The 11,944-nt window shown below is 38.4% G+C and overlaps 1 protein-coding gene across 3 annotated transcripts; it reads left to right on the top strand.

Annotated features, from left to right (window-relative positions):
* The first annotated feature begins 4,693 nt into the window (after positions 1-4,693).
* Positions 4,694-10,045, top strand: LOC146390463 (uncharacterized). Of its 3 annotated transcripts, none has more exons than XM_084923517.1 (4): positions 4,694-4,754; positions 7,943-7,998; positions 8,106-8,465; positions 8,585-10,045. In XM_084923517.1, the coding sequence occupies exons 1-4, from the start codon at positions 4,744-4,746 to the stop codon at positions 8,845-8,847; spliced, it is 690 nt and encodes a 229-aa protein (XP_084779643.1). In that variant the 5' UTR covers positions 4,694-4,743; the 3' UTR covers positions 8,848-10,045. The 3 variants fall into 3 exon arrangements, with proteins under 3 accessions (XP_084779643.1, XP_084779642.1, XP_084779641.1); XM_084923516.1 differs by lacking the exon at positions 4,694-4,754 and adding an exon at positions 4,789-6,137; XM_084923515.1 differs by lacking the exon at positions 4,694-4,754 and having other exon boundaries at positions 7,747-7,998.
* The last annotated feature ends 1,899 nt before the right edge of the window (positions 10,046-11,944 follow it).

Here is an 11,944-nt window from a genome sequence, read left to right as displayed (position 1 = left end):
TCCTGTCACAAATCACCCCCGTCCATGTGTCCACCCACTCTCTGTCTTGCTTCTACTTACCCTACCTACTCTCACTACACTATTTAGTAGCATGTAGCATCATGGACCATAGAGACTCCTGCCTTATTTCTTATCTATCAACCTCTAAGTCTTCATCGCAAACAAGAAGGGGTTTAGAGCAGATCCCTAATGTAAACCCACCCCCATCTTGAATCAATCTGCCACTCCTACTGTAAACCTCAACACTATCTTGCTGTCTACATACAGTATATGTCCTACATCACCTGCACATACTTTTCTGCTGCTCCTGACTTCTTTGTAGATTATCATAGTCCTTCATTCCTATATATGCATTTTCTAGCTTCACAAACTCTTTCTAACCTTATTCTCTATCAACAATCTCAACGGAAACATCCCATTTGTAGTGTTCTTTCTCAGGATGAAGCCATACAACTGCTTACTGAACATCACCTGTCTTAGCCCAACTTTCCTTATTCATCAGCTTCTCAAAGTATTCTGTTGATCCTCTTTCCACTATCTTTCACAGTTGTTAGTACATTTCTGGCTCTATCCTTAATCACTCTTCAGCTTTTCATTTTCGTCTATAGTCACTTTTCAGCTTGATCTCTCTACCAAGCCAAAGAATACAAGTCCTTTTTTCTTCCTTAGTTTCCATTTCAGCTGCATACATACAGACATGCATCTCCTTTGCATTCGCCACCTCTCTTATTGCAATATCCCTAGACTCCCAGTGCTCATGCCCACTTTTGCATCTCACTTTTTATTTTTTGTTTCACTTACCTCATCCTTTGAATACTTTCCTATCCCATCCATCCTTGTCCTCTTACAGCTAAAGATGATATGTGAAATACAGGTTTTCCACCTTTTTAGAAATTCCACAACCATCTATCATTTTTCAATTCTCTTCTTAATTTGCATTATACCCACCCAACACTTCCTCATCACCCCTGTTCCCTTCACCTACATGTCCACTGAAATCTGCTTGAAACACCAATTTCTCCCTGCCCACTGTAGACACTCTCTACCACTTCATGCAACTTTCAGAATTCTTCTTTATCCTCTCACTGATATCGAACTTGTGCAGCATACGCACTGCCTTCAACTTCAAACTCATGATCTTGTCTGACACATATAATCATCCTTCAAGATCAGCCTTATCAAGTTTCTCTTCCCATCTACACCGTGGTAGAACATTTTGAATCAAGTGCTCCTGACATTCTTCCCTTCATCCAAGTCTTCTGTACACACAGTAGATATACCTTCATCTCTCCATGTGATCAGCCAGCTCTCTCCCTTTACAAGTCATACTCCCTGCATTTAAAGTCCCTATTCTAACCTCTGAACTCCTAACGTTCTTCTCGCTCGCTCCCTCCTAGCATGCTCTCCCCAAATAGCATAGTCTCCAGCACCATGTTGGCCAACAGCACTAGAGGCAGTCGTAGTTAACCTGAGCCCTGAGCATTTTGGTACAGAGCCATTCTTTATGATCTGCATGTTTGAATTGACCATCATTTTATACTGGATGCCCGTCTTAATTCAACTCTATCCATTTATCTTAGCTTGGGGCCAGCAGCCCTACCTTCACTGACTGGTAGGGGACTCAATGGTACTGCACCACTGGATGCCAAAATCAAGAAACACACTTTTGAATATGGAGTGAAATTAGATCCCCTAAACTCTCCAGACTCTAATGAGCTAAGCTGAGGGATACAAACACCCAAATAAAACTGAAATTATTGTTATCTACAAAATTTTACATGACAGACTAAGAGAAATAATGTTAATCTCAGTAAACACTGAGATTGCCAACTTAAATAAGAACGAAGAAAATGTATTTACCTGAAATTCTAGTTCAGACCAGACCATATATGATTAGGGTTAAACCTTCATTAACAGAAATCCAGCTACACATGAGCTAGATGACAATACTGTTAGCAATTTTAAACTGATGAGCCAGTATTATGACTTATAACTCTACTCAGTATCATGAGAATCCATCTTTTCACAGATCAGTGAACACTCAAACAGTACAAACAGGAAACTGCTAACTGTAGGTTACATAACCTGTAACCTACAGTTAGCTCTGTACAGCAGCTGTGGTCCACTCTAATGACCTGATGTAACATTTAAATCTGGTAAAATAAAAATAAATCACAGTATTACACATTAAACACAGCAAATTCCTTAATGTGTCCAAGCCTTTTACAATTTCCTGTTTATGCATTTTATTTGATAATAAAAGTGATTAAATGCATATCTATGCACTAAAAAATGGTTGGTTAAAAATAACCCAATTTGTAACCTAGTGCTGGGTCAAACCCAGCACTGGGCGTGCTTCAGCCCAGCACAATGGGTTAGGACAATTATCCACAAATTGAGTTAAATTTACCAATGTTTAAAGTTGAGGTTACCAAAAATTGGGTTGACCCATCACAGGTTTCAACCATTAACATGTAGGTTCTATTTAAGTTCAGCTCAGTTGGATGAGCGGGGGCCAGTATGCCGCATGGCTGAGTGGTCAGCCCAGGTTCGAGTCTGACCTGTGGCCCTTTGCCCTCTCACTTTCCTGTCAGTCTTCACTGTATCTGTCTAATAAGGTCAAAAAAGGGATTCCTACATACTATAAAATTCAGCATATACAAACTACATTCAAAACAGATTGTCTGAAAACTGCTTTTATTGCCATACGATACATAGAATAAAGAAAGCAAAATTCACACAAAATATATAAATAAAAGTAAAATGCAAGCAAAAGAAAAGGTATAAAGTCCATTGTATTATATCCATTACTTCAAATCAGCCTTTGGTTACAGCACATGTACATGTTAATAAAAATGAAAACATGTTATGTAAAGCCAGCTCTGTTTTAGAAGAAATTGCATGTAAAAACTCTTAACATAAAAAAAAAAAAAAATATTCAACACACATCAAAACTTTGGAAAAGTGTCAAGAGGGAATCTCCCTCTCAGACCAATTCATGCACCTTTATGAGCAACATTTTACGCTTCCATCATAGCTAAATGAGCCCTTGTTAATTTGATCATCAAGCCTTTTCCTGACATTGCATAGACACTCCTTCAGAAATCCAGCTGCTGACCTATGTGTTCTACCAGGGCTGAACCATCTTGAAATTCTTTAACAAAAGAAAAGAAAAGGGTCAGTAAAGTAAAATTTCACAAATGTGTTGCAGTTGTTTGATTAATGTCAAGTTGTCTGTAATCCTGGAGCGGTGAGCTTGAACACTGTGCTTGACATTTGTTCAGAGAGGACAAAACAACAATGAAGCAGACCAGTGGTTGTGAATGTTTGCAATTAATTGTTAGGAGATGGACTATGTAAAGATCAAGTATCATGTTTCACACACTTTATACTGTCACAAGGTTGTACAAACCTTTTTGCCAACTTCTCCATAGATTTACAACAAATGTTATTATTTATGCATCTATAATGTGCATATGACTGAAGAAGTCACTTGGATGAGTGAGGAAACGTTTCTCCCACTGAAAACGCTATGTCCAGATGAACAGAAACAACCTTTTGGGATTTACTTACCTGGATGATTGAGCATGCATCGAGACATATAATGTGCATTCATTTGTTAAAGATGTATGTTGCCTATGTTGCTGTCGCCATCACAATCTAGCTAAGCAAGGGGATGCGCGTGCCCTTTGCGTGGTCTAGTGAACGAGGGGAAAAAAAGGGGTCAAAGTATTAGTGCTATCTATCTTTTTTTAAATCTAAATTGGACGAATAATATTTGCCTTTAAAGTTTAAAATGAAAATATGCTGTTAGATAGTTTAGGGTAAATTAAATAATTAAATGAAATAGTTTAGATAGACTGTGTTCCATTTTCTTTTCTTTTGACCTTTTTTCAACAAATGCAACACCGAGTCTCATGCGTTCTTTAGCCTAGATACAGTGATCTCTAAATTGTTTGTAAAACAGAGCAACTTCAACCTCATTTCAAATAATATATTTAAAAGATGATATCAAGCATTTTTAAGTAGAAATAACTATAGCTTTCTCCATCACAAGCTAGCTGGTGTTATCTGTACAAAGGCCTCCAATGAGTAGGTAAAGTTCTAGAATAAATCAGTAAATTGCAATTATTAAAAAAAAAACTGTGATTTTCAGACTGTTAGAATTCACTTTTTACTTACTGTTTTTTATTTCATAGTAGTGGTCCAGTGAAGTCTGATCTGGTCACAGTCTAGTTGAAAATGCCAGTTTGAGAAGAATGATGTGGCTTTTTCTGAGGCTTATCTTCAACCCAAGCAATTGGGTAATATTTTGACCCAATATCTCATCAAAGCTACCCAACCTAATTATTCAAGCCAGGGAGGCCATTAAAGAACCCAGCACATTGCCAACCCAACTCCTAAATCACAATTTGTGAACCCATTTTTGGTCAAACTAACCCAACTTATTAACCTAAGGCTTTTACCCAGAAGTCGAGTTATGAAATTAACCCAGCATTTTTTAGTGTGTATGGGTATAGAATTCAGCAAACCATGTTTAGGTTTAAAACTTTAAATAACACATTGCTAAGTGTTAAAAGTAAGTCATGAGGAGCTGGACTCTAAACTAACACATTTTCTGTTCAACCAACGCAGTATAAACCATGAAGGCGTGTCGGCACCTGCAGGCAAAACATAAAAATCCACAGAGGTTGCACAGTATCGCACAGAAGAAAGTGAGCTGCAGACTGAAGCACGGTGGTGATGAACATTTGGTAAGTTCATTGAAGAGAAACTGTTTCATGAAATATCTACAGAATTACATAATTTATTTTGTTAGAATATTATTTTAATTAAAGTTTTAATTGTAGCTATTAGCTAAGTTTCAGCAAGGCAATCTTAACATTTCATCTTTGGAAAGTGAAAGATGATTAAAAAAAAAACAGGAATAGTTTAAGTACAAAATGAATGTTATTTTAGGAATGATAAAAAAAATAAGTGGTGGAATTTTCATTCATTTCATTAGATTTCATTCTTTTAAGGCCATGATGTGTGTAAAGAATAAAATAAACAACAGTGAGGGAAAAATCAAAAGAAATAATGTTGATGATAAACATGATGTATAGCTAATTTGCTTTGTATTAAAACATTATGACATTGATTTTAAATGCAAGGGTCAAACTGAACATATCTGAAAAACACTTGGATTGTCAGTACCCTTACAAAAAAAACAGATTTACTTATTTATGTATACATATGTACCCAGATGATGATGTGAGGATCTATAAACATAATTATGTTGAGAGAGATCGTGGTCAGATTGGAAAACTGGCCTGACAGGAATGAACGAGAAAAAAAAAGTTAACTCAACAACATGACAGCTGGGTAGATTTACTGTTTCTCCTTCCTCAGTTCTCCTTCAGTTCTTTTTCACATATCTGCTTTATATGTTTATATAAGCAGCTGTCCACTGAGACTTTTTTCTGTGTGGCTTTTACACAGTACATTGGGTAAGAAAGTATTCTGCCTCCACCTTAGACCGTTATCATATTGGTTCCTGTAAAATTACAGGGTAATATTAAAGATGAAGATAAATCTGATGTAATCATCAGATTACACATGCTTGCACACAACCACAGAGCGACATAGCTCTTTTAAAACTTTACAGTAGCCTTTGCATCAACCTTGAAGGAGCCTTTTTTAGTTTGCTCTTTAAGTGCATTTTGCTGCGGGTAAATATATCCTGCTATGGAGGGTGGAGGCTCATGTCGTGTTAAGAGCTTGATTAGCAACCACCAGCATGTTTTTAGCTAAAACTAAGCACAGGGAGAGCAAGTATTTTCATTAATGGAGGCTGACTTGTGTTTAATTCCCAAAACAAACTGTTTTATTTTGGCAAAACAAAGCAGCTCCCAGCTGTCAGTGCATTTAGCCTTAAATAGTCACTGAGCCTTGTGGAGTGTTTCATGAAAGCTCCAGTGATAATAAAAGGCGTATGCCCCTATATACGCCCTCATCCACTAACCAACAACAAGTTTTAGTTGTGTTTGAAGACCTGTCACCACTTGTCCTATGCTGCTGTAAACATTGAAAGTACCTCATCTATCACTTTGGACACGTCCACACTTAATGCTATTCTTGAAAATATCCAATACATGGTGAGCTGAAGTTTTTTATCCTTACATTTGTTCATTTGTGTGTATGATTGGTGGTGATGTTATAGGTTTGAAGGTTGTGTGTGTGTGTGTGTGTGTGTGTGTGTGGGGGGGTGTCTTTTTGTCTTTGTTCTTGTGGTGACCTCTTCTGGTTAATATGCATTGAAAACCTAGTAAGATCACAGGTGTGCTCATTAATGGGTTTCCTTTTAGCAAAATTGCCACTGAGAGAGAAATGTGATGGACAAAATCTGCTGATCATTTTTGATGTGACTCCCCCACCTCATGCGATGTTCTTATCCTCTGAGTCATTTTCACACCAAACCACCTACATAGGAAAGAGTGACATTTTGTAATATTAACTGCCAATAAGCCTTCACCTTTAATTAAAATACAGCTGGAAAACTATTCATTTCTAAGCGACAGAAAATGGTTTTTTTTCTTAATTTTTCAGTCTAAATAATACATCTCCAGCAAATCTATTATGTTCAACAATATAACTTATCTGCAGAAACTTGTCCAGAAAGAATGAAGGATTTGAGTCATCTTCCATTGGTGTTAAAAAAAAGAACAGATATACTTCCGGGAAGGACGATGTATTTACTGTCTGTGTATTATATTTCCAAAGTATGCTCAGTATTAAAGCCCTTAACAACTTACCTTATGCACTGCAGTCAGGTGTTCAGCAAAAGAGAATATTATAAAATTTTCATTCTAAAAAATTAATGCTCATTGTTTTAAGTAAACTTTCCATTGTTATTAAATGTGTAGCTGTCAATAGTTTGAATGATTGTTTCAAAGTGAAAATAAAGAGTGACTAATGGCGATTTATTGAAATAAAACAGAAAAGAAAAGAAACACACATCAAGGTCACATCCTAATGGTTTTTCTTTTTTTTTTTTTCAAATACAATTTGATGCTGTTGTGTTGACAAAATATTAAACTCCATTCACGGTAGCTTATCCAAAACAGAGTGACTTTGTGACTCATATGTTTTTCAATCTGTCACCCTGAAAATTTCACATGTGACTGGATGAATGAAGGCGGGGGTGTTAGTCAGCAGCATTAGTGGGGGTCCAGGCAACTGTGCTTCCTCAGCTAAACACCTATCTTAGCCTTCTATAGCTATATATGAAATTAAGTCTGGTTTAGCAATAAAAAAGTTGAACACCAACACTGCTGATTTGTTACTCCAACTAATATCCAAATCAGTTATTTGGTTAACATAAGTGTAGTGCTTCTGGATCAGTCATATAACCCTGACTAAGGAGGACACTGACTTTGGACCGGATGAGTCTATATAGGGCGGGTTTTGGAAGTAATCATCATATCTCTTTAACACTGAAAGACGCCACTCAAAAGTTTTTCAACCCTTAAGTCACACGTATATGAAATCAAGCATCTAGCCATAGAGTCTGCCTTTAAAAACATTTGTGAAACAATGGTTTGTTCTAAAGAGCTTCTGTAATAAGATCCCATCGTTGCAACAATTCAGTTGGTGAAATTTCTTATCTCCTACAAATTCCACTCAAACTGTTCTCCGTGGCATGTTTCCATTGCATTGCAGCTCTTGCTGGTGTAGTATTTGGTAGGCTCAGTATGTTTCTTGATTGTAGTTTAAAAGCATGATGTAATTCTAAAAAAATTAAATAAATAGAAATGTGATAAACTTCAGTGAGTTTTCTTTTTTTAGAGGATACTATCATGTTTTTTTTCCAATCAGGATCATGAACCAGATCAGTTATTGTCATGAGTGATTTCTTGCGTCAGACTGTAGATTTTCTTCCTTGCTCTGTCTCCTCTCACAGGGAGAAGATGATCTGCAGGATCCTGCTACTCATCATCCTCACCTCATGTGTCTCTGGTTAGTTTACGGCTTCACTTTATGAACTCCAAATAAAGCTCAACAACAGATTTGTTCCAGTTCTCAGTGTGTCTGCTCCTCTCTTTCCCTCTCTGTCTCCTCAACAGGATCATTTGTAGTCAATGTGACACAGACCTGCTATCAGGCAGAGGAGAACCACAACATCACACTGGAGTGGACGTTCACCACCAAACCTGACAGATCCCCCAAAACTCTCAACATCCTCTGTGAACTGATAACTGAGCGTACAGATTCAGTCCTGTATCGTGTTCAAGAAGGTGTTGAGGTGTCAGAGTCTCAGGATGAAAAGTTTTCAGGACGAGTTGAGAGTGACAAAGATGCCCTCAGAGAAGGACGAATTAGACTTCAACTGTTTAGACTCAGGACTGATGACTCGGGTCTGTACCTGTGTGAACTGAACACAGATTATGGCTTTGGCTCAGCCAGATGTAGACTCAGTATCAGTGGTAAGTTTTTTAGTGGAATGAGTATCAAATTTGGCCTGAACCTTGGGATAATTTACTTTGGTTGGTATGTAGACTAACTATTCACATTAAAGAAATGCATCTTGTGTCCTTTTTGTTAGCTTCGGATGACCCCAAACGTCCAAGTCCAACAGTGAACACACAACCAGAGAGTCGAGGATGGCTCAACCTGTATCCTTTACTTATACTGCCAGCAGCAGCTTTACTGATCAAACTCTGTTATAAAATCATAAAACGAAAACATAACCTAAATCTAAACAGTCACCGCTTAGGCAGCGAATGCAGTGAAGCAGTAGTCAACTTGAATAATTCAGATGCCACTCACCTTGCTGCTTCATTAGAAGCCACGTCCATCATCTTCTGAGTGTGGACATGACTTCCCTGAACTCCAAAGATTGTCTTGTTAACAGCTGGGTCTGCAGTGGAAGATTTGTGGGAGCATCAGCCTCAGTGAGAGCTGAGGAAACACTGTCTGCAGTCTGCAGCCATCATCAAAAACACTGATGGAAACATTCAAAGCTCTTGTCACGTATATCATTAATAATATTTCCTTCCTCTTTTGGTTCTAACATTTGTTTTTGTCAGATATGGTATGAGGAATCTTTAATTTTTGTCCATTAAGCATGCAGAGTGATTGAAATCACTTGTTGTTCTCCCATCAGCTGTTATAAATTATTACTGGTTAAAATGTGCCTGAACTCAAGTTGTTAAAAGAATTCTAAGTGTTACAGTGAACTCCTAATAATTTGACTATGGATCACCATAGGTAGAATTTACTTTTTCTAAAGTTAATGTTTATGTGTATATATTGTAAACAAGTCCTTATTTATATGAAAGAAGTTATGATTCTTCTGTGTATGTGTGTGTCCAAATCATTTTATCAAAGGGTCAGAAGATCTTAAAGAGGTCTATAATACCAAGTGTAATCTAACATGTTTGGTACTATTACTTTACAAGGTGTATTACAAGAAGGACAGGAGTTTGATAATTATTTAAAATATATAAAACACTGAATGTGTACATATAAAGCAACAAAGTTGTTTACGCCAACTCTTAATCGTAACATTATTCTAGTTAAAGAATATTTAGTTGGCGTTGAAATGACTTTTTCTCTCTCAGCACTGAAAATCTAACACTTGATTCTGCTGAGTTTTTCTGCTATCAGCTTCTGTCTCTGCTTTCATAAAATAAAATGATCGATCTTTTTGATCAACAACACAAACAATGGTGGTGACACTTTCTGTCGAAAAACACTGCGGCATGATGGGAACAGCTGTAGTTGTTTACACAAATCAGGGGTGTCGAACTCCAGGTTTCGAGGGCCGGTGTCCTGCAGGTTTTAGATCTCACCCTGGGTCAACACACCTGAATCACATGATTAGTTCATTACCAGGCCTCTGGAGAACCACTTTAACTGGTTTTGAACTGGTTCTAACTGGTTATAGTTGTTGTCAACCAGCCAGTTGTGGCAGATGGCTGCCCCTCCCTGAGCCTGGTTCTGCAGAAGGTTTCTCCCAGTTTAAAGGGAGTTTTACGTTTCGATTGTGACAAAGTACATGCTCAAAGGGGGTTTAGTTGAGTGTGAGCTCACTTTGTATTATTTTATTATAATATACAGCACATTGAAGCAACTGCTGTTGTGATTTGGCGCTGTATAAATACAACTGAACTGTACTGAACTTTGCAACACCTCATAACAAACTCCTGACATTGTAGTGAAATGATCAAATTTATGAAAATTTTAAAGATTACAACACAGAAGGTAAAAAAGATTTGTCTTTAGTTGTCAGTTTTGTTAACTTTACATTTAGACCAAAAAAATCGTCATACTTTTTTTTTAATACAAAAGATCCATCACCATATGGTCTTGGAATTGTCGGCCAGAATGGCGGTAAACTTAGCAAGCTGCCTCACATGGTAAGTCACAAGCACAATGATGACAACTAAAATGGTATTTATTGTTAACTTTTACAACCAACTTTAAAAAGACTAGTTATAGAAGCTTGTAAAACTGAGTACATTCAGGACAATAAAAATCTCTGTGAAGAGCAGTTAGAGTACTTAGCTTCCACCAAGTTGCAAATTTCAAGGAAATAAAAAGGATGCAAGAGTTCTGTTTGTGAAAAGTGGTTTGTGGGGACACACAACAGAATATGAGTGACAGAGTGAATAACACAAACAGGTCTCCTCCCGGTGGGACATACCCAGAATACCTCACCCACCCCGGGAGGCATCCTTGTCAGATGCCCGAACCATCTCAACTGGTTCCTTTCTATTCGGAAGAGCAGCGGCTCTACTCTGAGCCCCTCCCAGATGGCCGAACTTCTCACGCTATCTCTAAGGGAGAGGCCAGCCACCCTTCGCGATCTCGTTCTTTTGGTCACTGTCCACAGCTCGTGACCATAGGTAAGGGTAGGGGCGTAGATTGACTGGTAAATTGAGAGCTTCTCTTTAACACTTAGCTCGAGGGACCAGTGCAGCATCACTACCTCTCTTTGAGGCAGTCCAAAAGTCTTTTTCATGGCCTCTCCAAACTCCTCCCACACACGCCCACGTGCAGTTATGGCCAAACTTATGTTCGAACATGGTGCTCGTCATGGCCAAACTGTGGTTTGCACAGAAGTCCAACAACAACACACAACTTGGTTCAGATCCGCGAGGCCGTTCCTCCCAATCACACCCCTCCAGGTCTCACTGCTGTTGCCCACATGAGCATTGAAGTCGGCCAGTAGGACAACACAGTCCCTAGGCGGAGCACCCTCCAGCACCCCAACGGGAACTCCAACAAGTACTTTGAACCTCTACTTGGCGCATAACCACAGACCCATTCCCCAACCTGAAGCCAAGGAAACAAAACCTCTCATCCACTAGGAGAAACCCCAACGTACAGGCAGCAAGCCAAGGGGATACCCGCCCCAGCCCACCGCCTCTCACTAGTACCTGGACTCTGTCTCAGTCTCGCAACTCCAGACTGAGATAGAGTCCAGCCCCTCTCCAGGATACTGGTTCCAGAGCCCAAATTATGGATTGAGGTGAGCCTGACTATATCTAGCCGATACCTCACAACCTCAAAATGCAATAACTTCTCCACCAGAGAGGTGACATTACTTGTCCCAATTGTTAGTATTGGTAGTCCGTCACACAATGCACCCCAGCCCTACAGGGCCTCCTGTGTGTGAACTGAACAAATCCAAAATTCACACAAAACTGATAAAATACGAAGCCCATTTGCTTTTTTATACATACTTATCCTAAATGTTTACGTTAAGACCAGAGTGGTGGCATATTATGAAAGGAGCCTACTTAAGATAAGATAAGATAAGATAAGATAAGATAAGATAAGATAAGATAAAACTTTATTAATCCCTCAGGTGGGTTCCTCTGGGAAATTCGGTTTCCAAAAGCACAGCACCGACAGAAGTTACAGAGCGTGAGCAGAATATTATATATATACACACACA

This window comes from Perissodus microlepis, chromosome 3 (assembly GCF_051167445.1).
Source record: "Perissodus microlepis isolate ML-2025 ecotype Zambia chromosome 3, ASM5116744v1, whole genome shotgun sequence".
In the NCBI taxonomy this organism is placed as follows: Eukaryota; Metazoa; Chordata; class Actinopteri; order Cichliformes; family Cichlidae; genus Perissodus; species Perissodus microlepis.
This window is presented reverse-complemented; position numbering and strand designations above follow the sequence as displayed.

Bases quoted from the DNA above. Each gene is read 5' to 3' on its own strand.
- LOC146390463 (XM_084923515.1), top strand. From the start codon at position 7,884: ATGAGTGATTTCTTGCGTCAGACTGTAGATTTTCTTCCTTGCTCTGTC. The intron at 7,999-8,105 runs GTTAGTTTACGG...TCTCCTCAACAG, and splicing joins CCTCACCTCATGTGTCTCTG to GATCATTTGTAGTCAATGTG. The intron at 8,466-8,584 runs GTAAGTTTTTTA...CCTTTTTGTTAG, and splicing joins ATGTAGACTCAGTATCAGTG to CTTCGGATGACCCCAAACGT.